The sequence below is a fragment of the Dermacentor albipictus genome, chromosome 1 (genome assembly GCF_038994185.2).
Source record: "Dermacentor albipictus isolate Rhodes 1998 colony chromosome 1, USDA_Dalb.pri_finalv2, whole genome shotgun sequence".
Taxonomy (NCBI): domain Eukaryota; kingdom Metazoa; phylum Arthropoda; class Arachnida; order Ixodida; family Ixodidae; genus Dermacentor; species Dermacentor albipictus.
In genome coordinates this window covers 385,967,876-385,992,197 of record NC_091821.1, presented here as the reverse complement: position 1 = coordinate 385,992,197, position 24,322 = coordinate 385,967,876, and the positions used below count along the sequence as shown (strand labels likewise).

At 44.2% G+C, this 24,322-nt stretch overlaps 1 protein-coding gene across 9 annotated transcripts in view; it reads left to right on the top strand.

Moving 5' to 3' along the window:
- Nucleotides 1–24,322, top strand: part of LOC135902404 (calcitonin gene-related peptide type 1 receptor-like) — a 572,650-nt gene that overhangs the window by 522,714 nt on the left and 25,614 nt on the right. For all 9 annotated transcript variants that reach the window (XM_065432417.2, XM_070531979.1, XM_065432422.1 and 6 more), the window contains 5 exons: nt 8,177–8,302; nt 19,630–19,724; nt 20,010–20,101; nt 21,034–21,178; nt 22,130–22,280. In XM_065432417.2, coding sequence (XP_065288489.1) covers nt 8,177–8,302; nt 19,630–19,724; nt 20,010–20,101; nt 21,034–21,178; nt 22,130–22,280 — 609 coding nt within the window. The remainder of the gene's footprint in view (nt 1–8,176; nt 8,303–19,629; nt 19,725–20,009; nt 20,102–21,033; nt 21,179–22,129; nt 22,281–24,322) is intronic.

Genomic DNA, 24,322 nt, shown 5'->3' with positions numbered 1-24,322 from the left:
GAATTTTAACCAATTCGCCCAGCTGTTTGCATCATTGCTACGATCCTCGTGGACTGCACAAAAGTGGTAGCAGCATGTTGCAAAATTACCTGGTGTGCAGGAAATTACTGTTGTGGCCGTAATGAGGGAAACCACTCTGCGTGGCTCATCACTGATGAGCTTTATGGCCATCGTGACACCCGCAAGTTATCACATCACTTTTTTTTTTGCTTCCCTTCAGTTTGGATGTCATTTGACCTGCCTACACAGGTTAGCACATTAACGATTCACGCGCAATCCATCAAGAATATCTGACCCGCCGCAGTGGCTTAGCAGCTATGGCATTGCACCGCTAAGCACGAGGTCGCGGGGTCAAATCACGGCCGCTTCAGCTGCATCTCGATGGAGGCGAAATGCAAAAACGCTCGTGTCCCGTGCATTGGGGGGAACTTAAGGATCCCCTGGGGGTCAAATTTTTTCCGGAATCCTCCACAACAGCGTGAGTCGTAATCTAATAGTGGTTTTGGCACGTAAAAATCCAAGAATTCAAGTCAGGTAAAATAAAACATATGTGCCTTTCACGAAATATATATCGATCTCTCTGTTTATCTTGCTTTTGCGCGTACCTCCTGCATTAGATTGACTCAGATCAGTGGTCTAAGTTTTAAGAAAAGGGCGTGAAGCTTGCGATAAACAAACATCAATAAACAGATAGCGATAAACTCAGCAATATTCACGTCACAATTAAATTTTGAAGAAGAAACGACCGCCTGCGGCGTCGGTTGCGGCTAGTCTTATTGTACAATGGTCCGCAATATGTTAGTAAGTTGACCCCTTAACACGTTTTGTAAGTAGTGATGTTAGTAGCGGTGGTGTTTCTATCTTCGCAACACTTCAACAGTGCAAAAGTGTTTTTTTTTTTTCAGAAAAGGAATCATCATCATCATCAACAACAGCCTGGTCACGCCCACTGCAGGGCGAAGGCCTCTCCCATACTTCTCCAACTACCCCGGTCATGTACTAATTGTGGCCATGTCGTCCCTGCAAACTTCCTAATCTCATCCGCCCAGCAAACTTTCTGCGGCGCCCTGCTACGCTTCCCTTGCTTTGCAATCCAGTCCGTAACCCTCAATGACCATCGGTTATCTTCCCTCCTCATTACAAGTCCTGCCCAATACATTTCTTTTTCTTGATTTAAACTACGATGCTATTAACTCGCGTTTGTTCCCTCACCCAATCTGCTCTTTTCTTATCCCTTAAAGTTACACCCATCATTCTTCTTTCCATATCTCGTTGCGTCGTCCCCAATTTAAATTGAACCCTTTTCGTAAGCCTCCAGGTTTCTGCCCCGTAGGAGAGTACTGGTAAGACACAGCTATTATACACTTTTCTCTTGAGGGATAACCCGCCGTGGTTGCTCAGTGCCTATGGTTGCTCAGAGGTCGCGAGTAGAATCCCGGCGATGGCGGCCGCATTTCAATGGGGGCTAAATGCGAAAACACCGATGTACTTAGATTTAGGTGCACGTTAAATTACCCCAGGTGGTCGAAATTTCCGGAGGTCTCCACTACGGCGTGCCTCATAATCAGAAAGTGGTTTTGGCATGTAAAACCCCATAATTTAATGTTTTATGCGAAGCATATTACGAGGGCTCAACCCAGCTCCTCAGGCGCGGCGGTGACCATGAAATCACGTGACACCGTGACGTCACGACAGAGGAGAAGTGGCTTTGGCTCAACTCTTGCAAGACGGGCTGGGTGGGAATCGAACCAGGGTCTCCGGAGTGTGGGACGGAGACGCTACCACTGAGCCACGAGTACAACGCTTCAAAGCGGTACAAAAGCGCCTCTAGTGAATGCGGTGTTGCCTTAGAAACGCGCTGTTTCTAAGGCGTGCGTCTCTTGCTCAGGCGCACATTTCGTTGCCGCGCCGAACGCTGCTTTGCTCGACGCTCACCGCGTCCAATGCGGGGCGCGTAGTCGCTGCCCTGTATCCCATTGTCTTACACCCCTTGGCGGGTCGACGGGAACGCTGTCGCGTTCCACTCTTGAAGGCGAAGAAGTAATGCATGAGTTGTTTCTTCGTCTAGCCGAACCAAATATAGCCAAGCAACAGCAGTTCACCAGGCTAAACAGTGGTTCAACAACTAAAATAAAGGCTAGTATGCTTCGCATCCTGGGCTTAACCTTACCTAAGCCACAGCCATTTTTCTCTTCAGGGATAATGGCAACCTGCTGTTCATGATCTCAGAATGCCTGCCGAACGCACCCCAGCCATTCTTATTCGTCTGAATATTTCCGTCTCATGATCCGGATCCGCGGTCACTACCTGCCCTAAGTAGATGTATTCCCTTACCACTTCCAGTGCCTCGCTACCTATTGTATATTGCTGCTATCTTCCGAGACTGTTAAACATTACTTTAGTTTTCTGCAGATTAATTTTTAGACCCACTCTTCTGCTTTGCCTCTCCGGGTCAGTGAGCATGCATTGCAATTGGTCCCCTGAGTTACTAAGCAAGGCAATATGATCAGCGAATCGCAAGTGACTAAGGTATTCTCCATTAACTCTTGTCCCAAATTCTTCCCAATGCAGGTATCTGAATACCTCCTGTAAACACGCTGTGAATAGCATTGGAGAGGTCGTATCTCCCTGCTTGACGCCTTTCATTATTGGGATTTTCTTGCTTTCTTTACGGAGGACGACGGTGGCTGTGGAGCCACTGTAGATATCTTCCAGTATTTTTACATATGGCTCATCTACACCCTGATTCCATAATACCTCCATGACTGCTGAGCTCTCGACAGAATCAAACGCTTTCTCGTAATCAATGAAAGCTATATATAAGGGTTGGTTATATTCCGCACATTTCTCTATCACCTGATTAGTAGTGTGAATATGGTCTATTGTAGAGTAGCCTTTACGGAACCCTGCCTGGTCCTTTGTTTGACAGAAGTATAAGGTGTTCCTGATTCTATTTGCGATTACCTTAGTAAATAGTTTGCAGGCAACGGATAATAAGCTGGTCGGTCTATAATTTTTCAAATCTTTGGCGTCCCCTTTCTGATGGATTGGGATTATCTTAGCGTTCTTCCAAGATTCCGGTACGCTCGAGGTTATGAGGCATTGCGTATGCAGGGTGGCCAGATTTTCTAGAACGATCTGCCCACCAACCATCAACAAATCTGCTGTTCCCTGATCCTCCCCAGCTGCCTTCCCCCTTTGCATAGCTCCCAAGGCTTTCTTTACTTCTTCCGGCACTACTTGTGGGATTTCGAATTCCTCTAGACAATTCTCTCGTCCATTATCGTTGTGGGTGCCATTGGGGCTGTATAGATGTCTATGGAACTCTTCAGCCACTTGAACTATCTCATCCATATTAGTAATGATATTGCCGACTTTGCCTCTTAAAGCATACATCTGATTCTTACCAATTACTAGTTTCTTCTTCACTGTTTTTAGGTTTCCTCCGTTCCTGAGAGCATGTTCAATTCTATTCATAATATACTTCCGTATGTCAGCTGTCTTACGCCTGTTGATTAACTTCGAAAGTTCTGCCAGTTTCATTCTAGCTGTAAGGTTAGAGGCTTTCATACATTGGCGTTTCCTGATCAGATCTTTCGTCTCCTGCGATAGCTTACTGGTATCGTGTCTAACGGCGTTACCACCGACTTCTATTGCACACTCCTTAATGATGTCCATAAGTTTGTCGTTCATTGCTTCAACACTAAGGTCCTCTTCCTGAGTTAATGCCTAGTACCAGTTCTGTAGCTTGATCTGGAATTGCTCTCTTTTCCCTCTTACCACTAACTCATTGATCGGCTTCTTATGTATCACTTTTTGCCGTTCCCACAGGTTTAGGCTAATTCGAGTTCTTACCTTATTATGGTAACTGCAGCGCACCTTGCCGAGCACGTCCGCATCTTGTATGATGCCAGGGTTAGTGCAGAGTATGAAGTCTATTTCATATCTAGTTTCGCCGTTCGGGCTCCTCCACGTCCACTTTCGGCTATCCTGCTTGCGGAAGAAGGTATTCATTATCCGCATATTATTCTGTTCCGCAAAGTCTACTAATAGCTCTCCCCTGCTAATCCTGGTGCCTATGCCATATTGCCCCACTGACTTGCCTCTAGCCTGCTTCTTGCCTACGTTGGCATTGAAGTCGCCCATCAGTTTAGTGTATTTTGTTTTCACTTTACCCACTGCCGATTCCACGTCTTCATAGACGCTTTCGACTTCCTGGTCATCATGACTTGATGTAGGATCGTATACCTGTACGACCTTCATTTTGAACCTCTTATTAAGTTTCACAACAAGGCCTGCCACCCTCACGTTAATGCTATAGAATTGCTGTATGTTACCAGCTATATTATTATTAATTAGGAATCCGACTCCTAGTTCTCGCCGCTCCGCTAAGCCCCGGTAGCACAGGACGTGCCCGCTTTTTTAGCACTGTATATGCTTATTTTGGCCTTCTAACTTCACTGAGCCCAATTATATCCCATTTACTGCCCTCTAATACCTCCAGTAGCACTGCTAGACTCGCCTCACTAGATAACGTTCTAGCGTTAAACGTTGTCAGGTTCAGATTTCAATGGCGGCTTGTCCGGATCCAGGGATTCTTAGCGCCCTCTGCTGCGTCACAGGTCTGACCACCGCCATGGTCAGTTGCTTCGCAGCTGCTGGGGACTGAGGTCCGGGGTTTGATTGTTATATTCATATAGGAGGTTGTGGCCAAGTACTGCACCAGGGTGGCCAATCCTACTCTGGTGAGGGAGTGCGTTACCGGTCACCAGGATGAGACTGCACTCCAGGCCTTGTTTATGCAATTTTATCAACACGCGAATTTTTTTTTTAATCCGGTGGAAAATTGCGCGGCACCGGTATTCGAACCACGGTCCTCTTGCACGCGAGGCGGATGCTCTACCTCTACGCCACCGCTACACTCTGACTGCCACAATCTTTCAATTGCCACAGTTATCACTGCCAGACTGCCACAATTATCAGACTGCCCCAATCTTTCAGGCACATGAGCGACCACGTACTATTTCTGTTCGACATAAGGTGGTGATTTGGGCTCGTTGGCTAGGTCTATTCCACACTGAAAAACGGCGCATAAGACATGAAGGAGAGAGCAGACGACATTAGCGTAAAAGGCGCAGGCGAGGCAAGCAGGGAAAAAAAAGCGCGCTTACATTATATCGCGAGGATGAGCACGCTGGAAAATCTCATTCGTCCTTTTTATAGGCGTTTCGCACCAATCAACACTTTCTGTATCACGGTATCCAACGGTTATGCCCCACTTCGTGCCTATCATGCCCTTGCGCTGGGCTTCAAACACTCACTGACAACCTTCCAAGTTCCACGAAACTGGCGACCCATTGCCGTGGGTCGAACTGGGGAGTCTGATGAAATACAAATCGACAGTTCAACACTAGCAGAAGTAGCGTGCTTGTACACCTGAAATAAAAAGTTCACATTACCATGCGTTAGACTAGAGAACGGCGAAGTGACTCATTATCATATATATAGACTTCCCGCACCATAAAAGCGCATCACGCTCCATGTTTCTGCGGCGCGTTCTGCAGAAGCTCTCCCTAATTTGTGCACATGCAGTGAATGCTTCGAGCTGTGGCCGAGAAGCGATTACCGTAATGAGGGATTAGGTCAGAATCGACAAAACATAACGCTTCCTTAGTGCACCACGTACGTACGGTTCGAGCTCACGTACGCATGCAAATGAAGATGCTGCGCTGTAGTAGCCTGATCTAAATGTATCGAAACCATCGCACCTGAAGCTTTGCAAGCGGTTAAAGCAATTCTGCGCGCTTTGCTTGGCGCGGCCAAACTTGCTTCGCCTCTAATCTGTCTTGCTGCGGGCGGTCTTCTTTGTGGGAACTGTGGAGAAGGCGCTAAGCGGTGGGTGAAATTACATTGCAGGCGCTCACCGTGAAATGGGATAGGCAAAAATTGACGACAGAGAGAACTACTTGGAACTACGGCGCGAGAAGTCCGCATACGTCTTGGTCGGCATCGTCATTGTTGTGGGAACTTTGGGAACCGAAACAAGTAAATTCCCGCAAAAACTACACTCAATGAAGAAGCCCGGCATAGCTGAAGGCACAGGCAGAGTGAGTTGCCCTAGATGGAACTTTCCTATTTTTACAGGGGCCAAGAAAAACAATGGACGAACCTTCAGTTTTTTTTTTAGTTTGTTTGTCTGTTTTTATATAGGCTTTCCGCATCCCTCAATTTTTTGCACAGAAACAATCCGCACGATACAGCGTGGTCCACTGGTAAAGGGAGCACGGAGTTATTATTTGCGATCAGTTATCGCCGAAATGCGGCATAACAACCTAACGGTAAATTTTTTACGCATATATGTACGCCCAATTCGTCATTTACACGTTTTCCTAAAAACGTTAGAAAAAGCTTTTCCAGATATTATTATTATTATTATTTATTTATCAATACTGCAATCCCCATTGGGGATTTTAGCAGGGTGGGAAACAATACATATGTAAAGAATAGTATAGTATAGGCAACGAAAGCAATACAAGTCAGGTTAACGGAGCTTAAACATAGCAGTGGCACAACAAGAAAACAAATTGTTACTCAATACTTGAAAAAAACGCCGAAAGGGATGATTTTAAAACTTGGTCATTGGTTAGATGATTCCATTCAACGACTGTTCGAGGAAAGAAGGAATACTTGAAACAATTATTACGTGTACTAAATGGGGTTATTGTTCGGCTATGTCGCTGTCTAGTAGCATAACCAGATGAAAAAGTAATTATTCCCGTGAGATCTGTCTTATAATGACCGTTAATAAGTTGAAAGCTATTATCCTCCTCTTTATTCTCGATTAGTATGTTCATTTAACCGCGGTATGTAATGTACATACAAGGGTGAGTCCTGTTCTGTACTCACATTCGTCGAGATGCTCTGTCAGTAGCGTATAACCATGGTGCATTTGTACACATGTGGAACATCCCTGTACCAAGAAGAAGAGAAGGAGCTTGAAGTTAACTTTGGTTCTTCTGTAAAGAAATTAAAGCATGAAGAATAAAGCTAATGATGTTATTCGCATCCGGCTAAGGCCGATCCTCCCAAAACAATAAGAACAAAGCAGACATTTCAGTTCATTACCACATATCGATTATAATCTTAAAGCGACCACGTGATGGACTATTAACAATAAGTGCACATTTCTCGAAAACTCAAAATACGAATGCATCAGGAAGAGTGTTACGTGCTCAAGGAAAGGCGCATTTCACGAGCACAACTTGAAATGTCTTATGTTGTTAGGAGACAATAAACAGAATGTTTATAATGTGCAAGTATAAAAATTATGGGTTTAACGTGCCAAAACCACTTTCTGATTATGGGGCACGCCGTAGTGGGGTACTCCGGAAATTTAGACCACCTGGGGTTCTTTAACGTGCACCTAAATCTAAGTACACGGGTGTTTTCGCCCCCATCGAAATGCGGCCGCCGTGGCCGGGATTCGATCCCGCGACGTCGTGCTCAGCAGCCCAACACCATAGCCACTGAGCAACCACCGCGTGTTGCGCAAGTATAACACACTATGACGTCAATGCAGGTATTGCAGGGTTCATACTCAAAATGTTAAGCATTTCATAATGAAATATCGATAAACCGTAGTTATCCCAAACCTTACAGGAGCGGTAGCATATATTTCGGAAGTGATAGGTTGCATTTATATGAGTTCTGAAAGAAGGAAAAGAGCAATAAATAGAATGATGATGACGAGAAATAAATTTGCCGTTAGAATACCAACATGCTGTTCCCAAGGTAATTAGCTGGGGTATCACCATCCAACGTGCACTCTCTTATTTGCAAGCGAAGGCTGCGCTTCACTAAATCTTAACACTGAGCCGTAGATGCTCATACAGACACTAATATAGAATCAAGTGCCCGGCTCCTCTATTTTAGAATTTGGCCCTTCTTTAGTGCTTTTTCTTCGTACCTCATCGCTACTATCGTTTCAGTAGTCCGGCGTAACAAAGCATGATACAACGCAGCGAAGCAGTAGGCACCCACACTTCTGACATATATCCTGACTAACTAACTAAGCAAAAATAAGCCATTTCAATTTTCATTGATTCCCGAACGTCTGTAACGAAAAAGTTCGACTAGCGCAAACGCTTACGAAATTATTGTTCATATTCTTTTACAGGCGGACCGCGGTGTCCTGCAACGTGGGATGGATGGACGTGCTTCAAGGACACGCCCGCCGGAACGACAGTGCAGAAGCCATGTCCTGCGCATGCGTACTTCATCACTGAAAAACCGCAGTGCATAAGTAAGTAGGCCTCCGCCATTCGCGCCTCGCGTCTTTCGTCTGCCGCTCCGCGTTCGCTTTCATCTTTCGCTGTTGTGCTCGTTCGCTCGGTTACGCCGCCGCCGCGGCCGACGCCGACGCTCGCAACGGGCCATTAAGAGCTGCGCTCTGAAAAGGACTTACCAATACATAGCTATGGCATAACATTTATATCGGTCCATAACGATGAAGGCATTTAGGATAATAATGCTCCTCGGCCTACGCAGTATTTGGTCGTCCAGAACGGCCGATCGCCATGCAGGTCTGCACGTGAGGCCCATAAGTAGTTACTTTGGTGCGTCTGTAAACAGAATGGTTCAGCTGTATAAACTGCAAGAACCAGAACCAGACTGGCTTTCCAGGTTAAAAGGGCTGATGTACGTGCCGGAGTTTCGATTGTTTCTCTTTTCAGCTGTCGCTCGTAAGGTTGATGGTAACACGGGACTGCGTGGAGATGAGCAAGTGGCACCTTGCTTACGCGTACTTAGACAACTGCGAGTGGAATTTCTGCGTGAATTCTTTTTTAGCTTTCTGCAGACAAATGGCAAGGTAGGCTACCATTACAGCCAGTAATCCCCAGACACATTTAAGGTATTAATTGTACCGATTTCCCCATGACTACGCATACACATAACACATGGCACAAACATACTTAGGCTACCAAATTAACATAAATAGTTACAGTAAAAAATTAACCAGTAGAAGCGCCCCATACGTACCGACGTTAAGTAAGCGTAGTTCTTGTTCATTGTGCAATCTGAACACTACCACACGAGTAACACAGGTATCTCATTGATCAAGTTGGCTGACATCAGACACTCAGTATAGGTGCCGTTCATCAGAATATATGAATCAAATTCAATTTATTCGCTTGTACGCAACAGCGAGCATGGAGTTTCAAATGAGCCACTTTAGAACTCACTCACCTCACAATCGCTTAATGTGGGTCACGGGTTGCTTTGCTCAGGGTAACCTACACTGGCTTAAGCTTCCTTAGTACAACTGCTTGCAAGCCCGCATTGAGCTCGAAGAATATCCCTACACCGTTATTCATTTGACTGAGAAATATAGGACGCGTGGAACGATAATACTGGAAGCAATTACCCGACATGACCAGTGCTTGCACTTTCCTAATTAAAGTGTAGGCGAGTTTCCCCCAGGCTATCGCGCGGTCTTATCTGATGAGACCGTCTCGCAGATTTCGCTGATTCCCCAGAATGTTACCAAGATCCACGTCTAACCACCGGTAAATCAAACGAATGCAAAGGAACTGAAGCTCTGAGGAAGGGGTCAAAGTGGGAGATTAAGCTAGGATCTTTGACTGAAGATTACGGTGCCGCATTTTCACTGTAGAGCACAATGCCAATAGTGTTGAATTCTCTTTTTACCCGTGCCAGCCTGTGATCCTTAATATTCCTTTAAAATATTATTTAGCACGGCATAACAAGCGTAGCATTGCACACTGTGATACAGCTTTATTACAAGCTGTGCAGTTGTTTATTTATCTGGTGTCCGGCTAAGATTCATTACCTCTTTTTGTTGCTAATCTTAGCTGAACCTATGTTGTAGCGCTTCCTACGTTCCACTAAACGCCGAATAAATATATTGTCAGTATGATATATGCTTTCACTGAAAAACTATACATTTAGGCTATCACTCCCTCAAAAAGAAAATAGAAACACAACCGCCGAATGAGAGAGATGTGCGAGCGTCAGAATAAAATTTTAGTTTATCGCCAAACCTAAGGGATAGCTTGAAAAATATTGCTGGATGCCACTCCAAGCTTGCCGCACCTAAATATAAACGAGTTTCCTTGTTTCTCAGTTACGCAGCACACCTCTGCAAACAGTTTACGGTATATACTCGTGTAATAGTATTACTCTTTTTGTTTCGCACTCTTGGCGAACTACCACCCTTCCACAGATGTAGGCCATCGCAGTCTAATTATTCTGGCCATGCGGAATGTTCTTGTTCTTTTTGTGCAAAAAGAGCCATCGCTATCTTTTACAACGCGTATGTTGTTTCACCTATCATACCCAAAAATTAGGGGCATGTCGTTCAGTTTCTTTCTTTTTTTTGCCACCACGTGACGTACGTATCAACCTCAAAGAATTTGAAATTCGCGCCATGACTTCGCGCCAAACGAAAAGAATAGAAAGAAGCACACCCTGTGGCTGTTGCTTCACCTCGGGCGCTTGTGTGTCAGCCTCATCTCGAAGACGGCTAGCTATTTGCTCTACTGACAATGAATCGACGATTTAGTTGACACCTGGCAAGACAGCTCATCGGCATCTGAATCAGATGTATGGGCGCGATAACTGCTCCCGCGTACCTTCGGGTGAATTGTTTTTATTGAATGCTTTTCTTTTTATTTGTGCACCACTGCGACCGCGGGCTAGCGTGTATTCAGCGTTACGTTTCATGGGTTTCCTGTGGAACTGGCGTGATGCATTAAGAGGAAGCTTTAGCTCGGGCCTATCTCCGATGCCGGCTGCTCAAATACTTGTAAAACGCAAGAATGCCTTTATGAAAAAGGCGGTGAACCGATTTGAAAGAAATTTTTTGCTTGTAAGAGAGACAGTTACATTACAGTGATTGCAGAAAACAGAATTTTTATTTCGGCCGTGTCATTTTGCTGCGAAAGCATCAAACGGGGGCCCATAGAGCGAAAGAGCTGGTGTCTGTAACCACCTAAATTCCCATTGGCTGTCTTACCACGCCACGAGCGTGCCTCGACGGATTCGAGAGGGCAAATCGGAACACCTGCTCCCGCGATAGCGCGCCAGGTGTTGCGTGAGGGGAGAGGGTACCACCGCGACGCCACGTCACCAACGTGCCTCCAGGGAGCAGAAACGGCGACGAGACGCCGAGGATCGAGGTGGGTGGCGCCGTCTCGCTCTTCGAACCCGGTGCGCGGTCAGTGTCTCTCTCTCTCTCTCTCTCATCACCACTGGGCTTATCTGTTATGCGCGCCCGCCGGCCTTGGTAGCCGCCGCTGCTTCCGCGGTCTCTCGCGCGCAAGATGTCATTGGCATGCTGCGTCCTTGATTTCGCGGCAATATCGTTCACCTGATTACGATTTACAACCGACATGCTAACGTAGAAACGGTGCCAAAAAAAAAAATACCGCACCAATTAAATTGTACACTCGGTAACATAGCCCGCAGAAAAACACGAGAACATTTACTCGCAGCGCAAAACGCGTAAAACCGCTCAGCGGTATTGTTTTCGCATTCACAACTCATAAGAAGCGCATGTGTGTCCTCGGAATTATTTTTTTGTACATGAATGGCCAGGAATCAGCAGATCTGCAAGAAATAGAAGTACTAAGTTTACAAATCCGGAACGCAGCATCAAATACATATGTCGAGTTTCTATAAACTGCATCCGTTGGAGCATCTAAATCGGCAAATTTTGATGTGTGAATTCACGACTTATGTGAATTTGTTACAATGTATGAGAAGGTTTTGCAAATGTCATATTCAAAACTTACTGGTCTATTTCAGGGTGGTCTACATCATTTTTGTCCTCCTTAGCTGCAATATTAGGCGCAGTTTACATAATTGCGAATTCCTTTTTAGTTGGTCATGTACGGTCTTGTGAACTTCAAGTCTTGTTTCTTGCAAATTCGCAATTTTCGAGAATTGTAAGAAAAAAGGTGCCAGCCTACGAAAAAAATTTGCTTTCTGAAATCAATACTTTTTATTTTTATTTTCTTTTAATTTCAACAAACCTCATCAATTCCGGGGCAGTGGTTGCTCAGAAGAAAGAACGCCGATTTCCCAAATTGGGGCCGCAGAGCTAAGGCTTCCCCTTAAGTTGGATATGGAATATTACATTTGTTAGTAGGATATGCTTCTAAAACAGCTTGGCAAGGTTGACGAGCAAGAAAGCGGATAAAGCAGGGATGGTAATCAGAAGGGCGTCTGCATGGTTGGCTAAAAATCACTAAATGCTTACCTCTGAAATTCTATAACGGTTAGTTTAAATGCTTTAGTAGATGCTACTGCCATGTGCACTAGATGCTTTAGAAGCGCTATGCTACAAGGTGTCCTATGGGCGTCCTATCCTTCTCTAATTATTTTTAATGTGCGGCTAAAATATTATCAAGATGTAACTTGGCAATAAAAAAACGCACAGCTTTAGTGCGACCTTACAGAATCCAGCAAAATTTTCAGCGATGTTCATTCTGTCGAGCAGTTGCGGTAGGGATATTATTGCCTGTAATATTAACATGCAGCCTAAAACTTTGCGCGCATATGATTTTGCAAATTATGCACGCTTGAACTCCAGTTACTTCCAAATGAAACCCAGTGGGACGTCTCGTTTTCTAGAGACGCCTTAAAATATGAGTATAACCCTTGCGTAAAGCAATAAATAACCGACAAGAATTGAACTTTGCGCGTACGTCTGACGCAACACGTCCCATTTCTAAATATGTGATGCCGTTGCCTAGTTCAGCTGACCAAGGACAACGGGGATGCCTGCTACATCCGTCTATTACGTATGAAAATAGGAGAAAAAGCAGTATTCACGAACTATCTGTGAAGTTCGTAATTAACGCGGAGAATGCTGAGCTGGTGCTGCGAGGTAGCAACTGCTAATTTCTTTAGCTATGCTGGTGTAATCAGCATCCAACAGTTTCATCGTTATCGAATCAGTGAGTGACTTAAATTTAAAATTAATAAATATTTCAAAGCCTCTGTCAATTTCTAGTTTGAAAATCAAAGCAACACGGCTATCAGACGATTAAGGGCGAAACGTGGTTAAGTGGTAAACGTAGGTTTGAACTCTAGTCTTTTAATTCCTACCGACCCGTGTATGTTGATTTCTTTGAGGGCGACTCAAACAAGTTAGGCTTAAGTTTTGTAAGCGCGACACCATAGTGCGATTACGTAAAAGTTATTCAGCGTTCAACTGCTCACTGATAATTGAATTATCTATAGAGAAATAAAAAAAATCTCAAAGATATTAATGGAGTCCTCTCTGCCCTTGACGCCGTAACAAATTGGTGTAAGAATGGCTCATGAACATAAAGGCCAACTAACGTAAATTTGTGCGGGTGTCACGGATTGTGTAAACATTATATTTATTCATACATGACCCACAACGCCATTAGGGCATCATTGCGTGCGGCAAACTGCAACTTTGTTGCGGTACAGCAGATCCGCAGGTAGTGAGAACATTCAAAGTGGTTCGACCTCGAAAAGTAAGGCTTCACTTGTGTGGATGGACTTTAGGCGAGGAAACATAATGCGGCGCCTTCTGATAAGCATTCTCATATGATTATAGAATATTGAATAAAACAGCTTAAAGCGTAAGCTATGTCATTGTTCAAGAAAGGGATCAAACGAAGTTCTTTTTCCATTGCTGTTACACTTACGAAGCGGCCGTATCTCGCGAGGACATACCTTGCCGCGACGGATTGGATTTTTCTAATGCATTATTATGCGCAAAACAAAACTGATACCACGCAGGGACAGCGTATTACGAAACTGGTAAAACACAGCATTAAGTTAAGTTATAGCTACTTAACTCTCATGTAATACATCATTCTTAGAACAACTGGGGGAGCCATGATAAATATGTAAACAAATAAACGATACTGAAATTCCATATCACATTTTACCTAAATGTCACGGCTACTTCAAAATACAGCCTGCTCTCCTCGTGTACGTCCCTAAGCTTTCTGCGATACTAAAAGTCTAGTATTCAATGGCGATATAGCCATATCATGTGGCTCTACAGCACAAGAGGGAATGTGTACTTTTGTGGGACCATATAAAAGGTTGATGGGTCATTGTGCTACTCACGCCCAACAAACGACACTCTTCAGTTTTATTTGCAAACAGTGGAGAAAATGATAAATGGAGCTCAGTGGGTGCTGGCCTGATCATCATAACATCACCGTGAAGATATGGGTTGTAAGCGATTCTAACGAAACAATATTTCTAGCAAGCCCACACGTTCCTTTCTCATGCTTCTTCAGTTCTTCAAACACGTCAAATTAAGGGTAGAATCATATTTTCACAGAATTACGGAACATTTCCATCAGTTTTTATATCAAAGTGCCGTAACCGTGATTCAGCACGTGACTCAGCAAAACGTCATACCAACCGTGGTGCTTGTAGCCGAGGACAAAGTCTCTCCTTGAATAACTTTGTGGTCATAACTCAATAAGGATCTGCGGTTGGGATAGTTCTCTATTTTAACATGACAGGCTATACATTGACGTGCGCCTGTGTCTGTTCGCATAATTTTCAATACTCCTCTGTGTTCGTCGTGGCAAAAATATATAAAGACCTTTAGTAGTTCTCAAATTTCGAGAAGCTATTTGCATATAGTTCACGTGATAAGACACGTGCACAGTACTGAGGATATAATTTTTCGGTTTCGAGTTACCGGCTCGTATGGCGCGAACAAACTTGTGCACCAATTAGCACATTTACATCCATGACCAAGTGCGCAAAAATTCTGCTTCGATATAACGCAAATGGACTCCGCTAAATAGCTTAAACAATATTCCATTGTACGAATACTACTTCTTTGACTGCTCAGAATTTCCCGCTTTTCTGTCTTTTACCTGCGCACACTGGACGCGAAACCTTTTTAGGACATTTCAAGCAGCACAAGAGTAGTACAAACGCGCCTTTCCAATACATCGCTGCAGAAGCAACAAATATTTCTTGCTAATAGCTTCCTAAATGCTAGGTTTGAGACAGAAATCAACTTTCACAACATGTTATCTGCGGTTATTGTCTAAAACTCTTGATATCTAAACGAGAAAAAAAGAATGTCTGAAAGCATGTTTGCATTTTGCCGATTCATGAAGCCATCAATTATTTTGTTCCAAGAATTTGGTGCAGATACAAGGAAACAAAAGAACCGTAACTAAATGACCTCGTAATCGTAATATGCCATCCGTCGGAAAATTGCCCGACGAAGCAGCGTCAAAGTGATAAAAAAAGTAAGGTGCAGTCACCTTTGGGCTTGCTAACTCGCGCTTGTGGTATCAGGGATTTCAATCTGTCGTCGTTCGAAGCGCTTCGATGCGTGGCTGCACGTAGAAACTAGGTTTACATATCTACCACAATAGGCTCCGCAGCACTGTTACGAAAATTACAATTTTGAAGTCATTGACGTCGATGAATCTCGCGGAATACACTGATCGATGCACTAGTTTAATCGGAAATCGTTTCTTTAGTGGCCAGGAAAGCTTCCAAAAGTTGAACGTTTCCATAGATTCCCATACTTGAAACTTCGCCCGCAATTTGGAACGGGTTTTCGGCCGTAAGTAATGCTACCGCTTGCATGAGATGCCGGGCAAAGTACATAGAGCCTATTTCCACAGGATGTTTTTAAAAGGTGGCTTCTATGGTTAGTTATACGCGAAAAGCGACACTATCTAATAGAAGACGCCAATGTTTCCAGCAGCGGCCGCTAGAGGCACTGTTCGGCGATGTCCCTAATTGCTGGTGATGGCATGCCGCCCGACTGGTGCCCGTCTACACTCTCCTCGCTATTGTCGGTGTCACCGCTGCTCAGATTCGGTTCTGTGTCACACTCATGGATGCAGTCGTGTTCAGCGCACTCCAAAGCGTTAGCTTTCATTGTGACGTCATAGCTTTTCACTGTAATGTCCGAGGACTGTGCACCCAACGCGCTCAAAATCTGAGGGCACGTACACAAGCTGCGACAATCTCTTCAGTAATCTAATTCTTCATTTAAAGAAAATTTTGGATTTTGGGCTGCGAAGAAGAGGCCGCGGCTCTTTCATGAGTGCGGCTCTTGGGCGAGCATATACGGTATTCTTCTTAAAACTTACATAACAATTTAGCGTGCTGTATACCGCACGCAGACAGAAGCTCCCAGTATAGGGGCTGTTGGGCTTAACCTTTATTCCGAGTAAATTGCGCAAATAGGGCAGTCGAGCAGTTGCCAGCAGCAATCGAATTCGTGGCTGTGAGAAGGCCTCGAGGTTCGAGAGTGCTTCCCGTTAAGCAGGTGGTGGCCCGCACAGCAACCAATTATAGCTCTGAGCATAACTTGATTTTCCCGCGTTTCTCTGCTTCTTTGGCTTTTTCCTCGGCAAGTTGTGTTCCCGCTATACAATTTTTATTCTTCTTTGGCGCTGTTCTTGTACGCTATACCACACGGCTTGCCTATGCTATCGTGGCCGTGGCTTTCGCAACCCACTTTCCTAGCGCATCTCCACGCCACATCTGGAAAGCAAGTCTAGCTGGAGGAAATTGGGTTGTGAGTTTTTTTTCATGGAGCAAGCACGATTTTCTTACTGCGAAGTGAAACAGAAGCAGAATACTTCACAGAACAGGCGTCTATGAGGATTTTGCGTCAGCAGACAAATGACAAATAAATGCATTTTCTATTATTATGCAGCGCACAAAAAGGAAGAGCCCTGAACATCAGGCGAAATCTAGTTGCACAAGTAGCGAGAACTGAGCGGGTTAGGACAGGTTCATGATCTGTCAGATCAGCAACTACACACGGGCGAAAAAAAAAAAGATGGGTGGATCCCACGCACTGTGGGAATCGATGTAAGCGAAGCTTTGTATGCGATCTGCTTTGATTGACGTGGCAGAAGCGTTAAACTTTAATTGAATTATGGGATTGTGCGTAATCCAGTTAATTTTATTTTATTTACGCAATGTATACATGCGTTCACGGTCTGCAGCGCGCTTCGCTGCGCAACGAAGACGCTCCTGTTCCACGCTACGCTTCTTTCGGGCCTGGGTGCCCTCGGCACTGAGTGCACGCTTTGGAGCCATATTGCTGGTGCGTGTTTACGTGCTCCTCCTTCTGTACACATCGCCAGCACGCTGTTGAGATGCCAGCTTCAAGCGCATTCTTCAGGCTATGTTCGATTGTAATGTTTACGCTATCACAGCCCAGCGCACAACCCCCACTGCCCTGCACCTGCATTTCTGTCGCATAGGAAAGCAAGCACAGCGCGTGCCATACGCACAAACTGTGAAACGCTGCCTCGGCGACGCAGGCAGAAATACTCCAAGGTGAGCGTCATCTGGTGTTGTTGCAAAATACCCAGAGGTGCACGCGAGCAAGACCACAGCAGCAGCAGTACTTGGAAACTCAGGAGAATATATAGGCAAAGAACGCTTCGCTTTAAAGGAAGAGGCGATCACAGGTGTCTTTTTTTGTACTTATCTAATTGTTGCGTGGACGGATCATGCAATCTAGATCGCTGACGAATGACTTGAGCGGCTTTGATAAAGTGGTACCGTGGGAACAGGGTTGACTTCACGTAAAATTTGTCATGCATTCGGTAGTATAGGAAATAAGAGTGGGTCGCGCTCTAACAGTATAAGCGGCTGCGTAAGACAACATGAACGAGCGTTCTGTTAGGCACGGCTAACGTCATTTCGCATGCAGGTTTTTGATTTCCTTTAAGTAGAAAAGTCCATGAAAAGGCTAGCACATGCACTTTAACGTAAGTTACGCTGAAGCGGCAGCACATCACCCGTGTTTGCCATAACGGCTATGTACGTAGGGTAGCTGAGAACGCCCCCGAAGACCGCGAATATTTTTGGTCCTATGTTGTGGTTGTCAATGTAGCAGTACAACCACTCCTACCCCCCCCCCCCCGTGCCATAAATAAATAGACAAGGCTTCGATAATCTACATGAACGTACAGAGACGACAGGCTGAAAAGTGTAATATACCAAATGGGTAAGTATATGGTTCACTGAGGCCCGGATGGAGCGGTGTGAAGCACCATGCTTCAAAACTAATGTATACTGCGGAAAGAAAAGAAATGTAGATGGCATTATAAAGTGTTATTTATATATATATATATATATATATATATATATATATATATATATATATATATATATATATATATATATATATATATACACGCAGGAAAGAGGCACGTTTGCGGCTGGTGGACCAGCCTTCGTCAAAGTTCAGTCTGTACTGTGACGAAGGCTGGACTACCAGCCGAAAACGTTCAGTAAATAAGTCTTCCTAAAAGTGCGTCGTCTCTTTCCTGCGTATGTTACGTCGGGTCCTGTGTGCTGAACTTTGAAGAAACCCCTCTCTCTCTCTCTCTCTCTCTCTCTATATATATATATATATATATATATATATATATATATATATATATATATATATATATTGACTGTACGGGATGTGAATTTTTTAATCCAAGTTCAAAAGAACAAACAATATATCGAACGCTGTGCCCTATACGCACCATACTTCTCTGTTACGTTGTATTATTCTTCCCGCGTTCTGAAGCTGTATAGTTTGCTTAAACGGAACACTGGTGGTGCAGAAACACTTGATTTTCTATTCAAGGTTTCAATTACTTGCAGACGAATTTCACGAGACGCTAAAGAAGCAAACGAAATCAGCTTGCACTGCTGAAGTATTCTTTCAACGGCTACATATTTTTCTTTGTAGCTTCGTACTACGTTCGGGTGGATGACAATTTTTTCCGCTTTCATAACGCTATATATTTTCCGTGAATTCGAAGCAATAGTTTGATTATTAGAAGAGAAAAATAACGGCCAGAGATTCGCTTCTTGAATTTCCCGCCGTAACACCAGCGCTTGTACGTCAGGGCGAAGTCACAGATATCAAAGCGTCTTTTTGATTTTGAGGAAGCTGTGACTGAGTAAAGATTTTTCGAAAAATTGTGAACAGGCTGTCTTTGACTATTTCAGGATCTATAATGTAGTCCATCCTGTATCGCAATATTTTAGCAAGGCGTGATAACATGCCGCCCGAAATCCGCGAAGTCGCAGCGCGCAGCTGCGGCAAGTTTAATGCCAAGTAGCCACCTGTCTTTCCTTCGCGCTCATTTCCTTGCTTATGAAGCCCTTTCTCACTGTGAGAGTGAGATTTGTGGTATTAAAGAACAGTGATCTGCTAGTACACCACTCCACTTAATTCCTTGCTTTAGTGTCTGCTAAAGGCATCTTTTTTACCCTGTGGTGAAGTTAAACGAGCCGGAGTGGCACTGCGAAGATGTTGGTGGCATCATGACGACTGTACGATCACGCGCAGGAGTAGAGAGGGACAGACTTGACCGTTGCGCATTTGTTTTCGCTGTCTCTGGGTATCGTAGTGCTTACGTCAGTGCAGTGTCAAAGGAGACTGTTCTCCCGATGTTGGGCCATTGCCGTCATCGGTTCCTGACCAGACACTGTGTAGGTTTGTTTCAGTAGCAACGTTTAACTTATCCTGCCATGTATATAACCGTTAAATTCATGTTACCTATGCGAAGCGCTTCCAAATGTAATACTGCTGTGTCGCTTGCGTTACAGAGACTTCGAAAAAGATTTGCTGGGACAACGGCACATGGTACTACAGCCAAGAGTACGGCAAGGAGTACACCTTCTATGACTGCGGTTCACTCGAGGTTTGTCCGAAACTCTAGAGAATCAGTCGCTGGCTTGAAGTAGTCCCTATGCTTCAATAACACTCGTTGGAACTGGAGCGTTACGCCAGTGCAGTGGCTACTTCGTAAGAAGCGTACTGCTATTTATAGATCAGCGTAATGAAATAGCTGATCTATAAAAAAAATAGCAGAGTTGAAGTGGTACCCTGTGCGTTGAAAATGTTTTCACATAGCTACTCCTCATGATTTGCTTGTTTTCTGCTTTCTGCATGTGGATACGTGCTTCGATGGGCGTGGCTCCTGCAGTACCACCGCTCGATGACCATCTTCTCCATCGTGCTTCATTCCCTGTCTGTCGTCGTCCTCGTGCCGGCCATCGTCATCTTCTCCGTCTACAAGTGCGTAGCCCGATTTAACTTTTTTTCTTACGCCCTTCGGCGTAAAGGATTTGCTGTCTCGCGATCCGCACAAGATCAGCAAGTTGTATTCAGTTTGTCTTAACAATGAAAGGCAAATTAGCGTTCTAACAACATTTCTACCCGAAACTAAGCCGCCTGACCATGCAAAGTATCGCATTCTTTCTGAAATACATTTATTCTGACGCTTAAGTCTCGTTTAAAAGATTGTAACTAGTTCCGCATTGCGACCGACGAACAGTAGAGCTTAACACGCGCATTATTAGTTATTTATTTGCCGATTTCCTTCACTGAAAGCGGCAGCCATGTGGGAAACTTACTAATGTGAGCAGAACTACCTGTAAGGCGACTAGAAGCCGGCACCATGGTAGTTTCAGATAGAGAACGGATTAAATAGCTCACACATGGTGCTGCCAACGTGAATTGAGAGCAATTATAAGGCCTAGAAATACAGAAAACTATTGCCATAACTATTTCTCTAATGTCACTCCGAATGCATTATATTTTTTTCAATTGTAGAAATAAGTAAAAGCTGTAAAACAAATATTGGTGGCAGCTATTGTGGACAGATGTAATTGATTCAGAATCTACCCAGGAGGTGGCCTCTCTTGTGCGAAAACTGTAAGAGCAAGATACGCAGCGATCGGTAACGAGCAAATATATATGTATATAATATCTAGGTTAGCTCATAACCTCTCTTTTACCACATTTCATTTTGTTCGCCATTCCCCAACAAATTGGGTATATTATCACTGCATTTCGTGTCTCAGATTGACAATATGCTCCGAAAGAAATCGTCTACCTGTATACGTCAGTGTAAAACGCTGCAATACCTGTTACCAAGTGCCTATCTAATGTACGCAGCAAACACGTTTGAAACGGCCAAAGCTGTGCCGTCTCGGTCGTATGCGCAGGCAGCTGCAGGTTCACCGCATCTCTCTGCACAAGAACTTCTGCGTCGCCATGGTGCTCTACGACATCAGCGTCATCCTCGTAGACTCGGTCTTCATCCTGGACCACGTCAACGAGGAGAAGAACATACGCGTCAACCAGAATCCGGTAAATCACGTTGTTCCTCCTACGTCCGCACTTCAACGACATCATCAACATCATTTGGTCACTGTAGCTCGGCTCAAGAAGACTTAATAAGGCGCACGTTACAAACGTTAAGCTCGACACGAAAATGAGAACAGCCCTCTTGAGGTGTGGCAGGGTTCACAACAAACGCGAGCAAAGCAGTAAGACCACTACGAGAGAAGCGTTGTACTAACACTTGAAAACAAGTCAGCCCACCAACCAAGAAAGTCAAGTGCAACGATAAACCTCGCTGTCGGTGACAATTCTTCGCACATCCGGCGAAACTGCTGGTTTATATTTTTTTACGAAAAAAAAAAACATTTGTAGACTGTGTTTTATATCCGAAGGTATTATCTTTACAAAGCTCTTATTCCGCTTCAGCCTCGAGGGTTGTTGATTTAACTCGAACCGTTTAAGTAATGAAAACGAAACTATCAATTTTTCGGCATTCATTTAGGGAGACTACGAAATGGAGAACTGTCACCCGCATAGCTACGAAGGAAACTCGATACGTGTTTCTCGCAAAATAAAGGTTAGCATCTTCAACTGTGAAGCTTTTTTTTCCTGATAAAATTATATTGGGCCGCCTTTGCAGTTTTGTGCTATAGTCGGGTGGATGGAAGTTTTCGCTTCCACTGACCTCCCTTCACCTTGCGGACGTCCACAAAAGTTGTTTGGCATTTTCAGGGAGAAAACGGTCACTCATTCACCGAGCATATATACACATACCCATGAAGATGCAGCGATTTTCTTTACGTAACATCCCTTCGGAAGGCACCACAAAACACGAATTAAAGTTGCAGAAGAACAACGGAAAAATGAAATAAAAATAAAACAGAGCGACTTGTCAGCACGAACTACTCGCTTATTTGCACTCAGATTCGGCAACAAATTTTCAGTTTACCCTGTCACGTGTGTGTTTCCTTAATACAGAGCCTGTGCAAGGTGCTCTACACCCTCTCTCGCTACTTCCGGTTGTGCCAGTACGCGTGGATGTTCTGCGAGGGCTTCTACCTGCACAAGCTGATCGCCTCCGCATTCGCCGAGCAGAAGTCCCTGCTAGTCTTCTACGTCGTCGGATGGGGTGAGAAAATGGGCACCAGAACCTTGCAGTTTCAGCTTTCGTGTTAAAATAAGAAGCCTATATAGGTTGGGAAGCAACGTTCGAAACTGCATGCAATATATATATATATATACTCTTTAAAAAGTTTGAACCATTGGGGCGTATCTTGTCCCACAACATTAATCGCCATCTGTCTTGCCCGCATTTCCGTTCTTTAACGCGGTGAGCCCGGTACTTCCACGTCACGAACGGCATGCGCGTTATCAGCCTGACGTAGCATACTCGACATAAAAGTATCGAGCGCAGCATTTTCAAGAAAGGAGACCCAAGCAAGGCAGATGACGATTATTCGTGTTGGACAAATATACACCGCAAAGCGTGCAACTGTTCTGAGAGTGCGTATATATATATATATATACATATATATATATATATATATATATATATATATATATATATATATATATAAGAGCTTTTTATTCTTAATATTTTTTTCTTAATTCGTAATAGTAATTCCTAAATATAAATATATATATTTCTATTTATATTTATAGTTATATTTACATAAGAGCTTTTTCCCGCATGACCGCATAAACATCGAGTTTGCATTTTCGAACGTTAATGTCATGGTTGCATGGTTGTGGTGTACATATATATATATATATATATATATATATATATATATATATATATATATATATATATATATATATATATATATATATATATATATATACATATATATATATATATATATATATATATATATATAGTCATATAATGAGAAGCCAACAAACACTGACACCAAGTACAACATAGGGGAAATTGCATGTGCTTAATAGATGAAATAAAGTAATGATAAATTAATGGAAATTAAAGTGGATGAAAAAACAACTTGCCGCAGGTGGGAACCGAACCCACAACCTTCGCATGTCGCGTGCGATGCTCTACCAATTGAGCTACCGCGGCGGCGTTTCCCCATCCACTTTCTTGGGTATTTATGTGTACTAGTAGAACCCTGGGAGTGTTAGCCAGCGCCCCCACTCACAGACCTTGGCGGCGGACGTGGAACGTCTTTTTTGCCGCAGGCGTCACGAGAACGTGATCTTTTCGGGTGAAGGCAACTGGTCAATAAACCCACATATGCTACCTGAAGGCATCAATGTTGCCGGATTCGAGACCCTCGTTATGTAATAAACGAGAAGAAAGGGGGTTAACCGAGGGGCCCGATATTTATTAGTCATATAATGAGAAGCCAACAAACACTGACACCAAGTACAACATAGGGGAAATTGCATGTGCTTAATAGATGAAATAAAGTAATGATAAATTAATGGAAATTAAAGTGGATGAAAAAACAACTTGCCGCAGGTGGGAACCGAACCCACAACCTTCGCATGTCGCGTGCGATGCTCTACCAATTGAGCTACCGCGGCGGCGTTTCCCCATCCACTTTCTTGGGTATTTATGTGTACTAGTAGAACCCTGGGAGTGTTAGCCAGCGCCCCCACTCACAGACCTTGGCGGCGGACGTGGAACGTCTTTTTTGCCGCAGGCGTCACGAGAACGTGATCTTTTCGGGTGAAGGCAACTGGTCAATAAACCCACATATGCTACCTGAAGGCATCAATGTTGCCGGATTCGAGACCCTCGTTATGTAATAAACGAGAAGAAAGGGGGTTAACCGAGGGGCCCGATATTTATTAGTCATATAATGAGAAGCCAACAAACACTGACACCAAGTACAACATAGGGGAAATTGCATGTGCTTAATAGATGAAATAAAGTAATGATAAATTAATGGAAATTAAAGTGGATGAAAAAACAACTTGCCGCAGGTGGGAACCGAACCCACAACCTTCGCATGTCGCGTGCGATGCTCTACCAATTGAGCTACCGCGGCGGCGTTTCCCCATCCACTTTCTTGGGTATTTATGTGTACTAGTAGAACCCTGGGAGTGTTAGCCAGCGCCCCCACTCACAGACCTTGGCGGCGGACGTGGAACGTCTTTTTTGCCGCAGGCGTCACGAGAACGTGATCTTTTCGGGTGAAGGCAACTGGT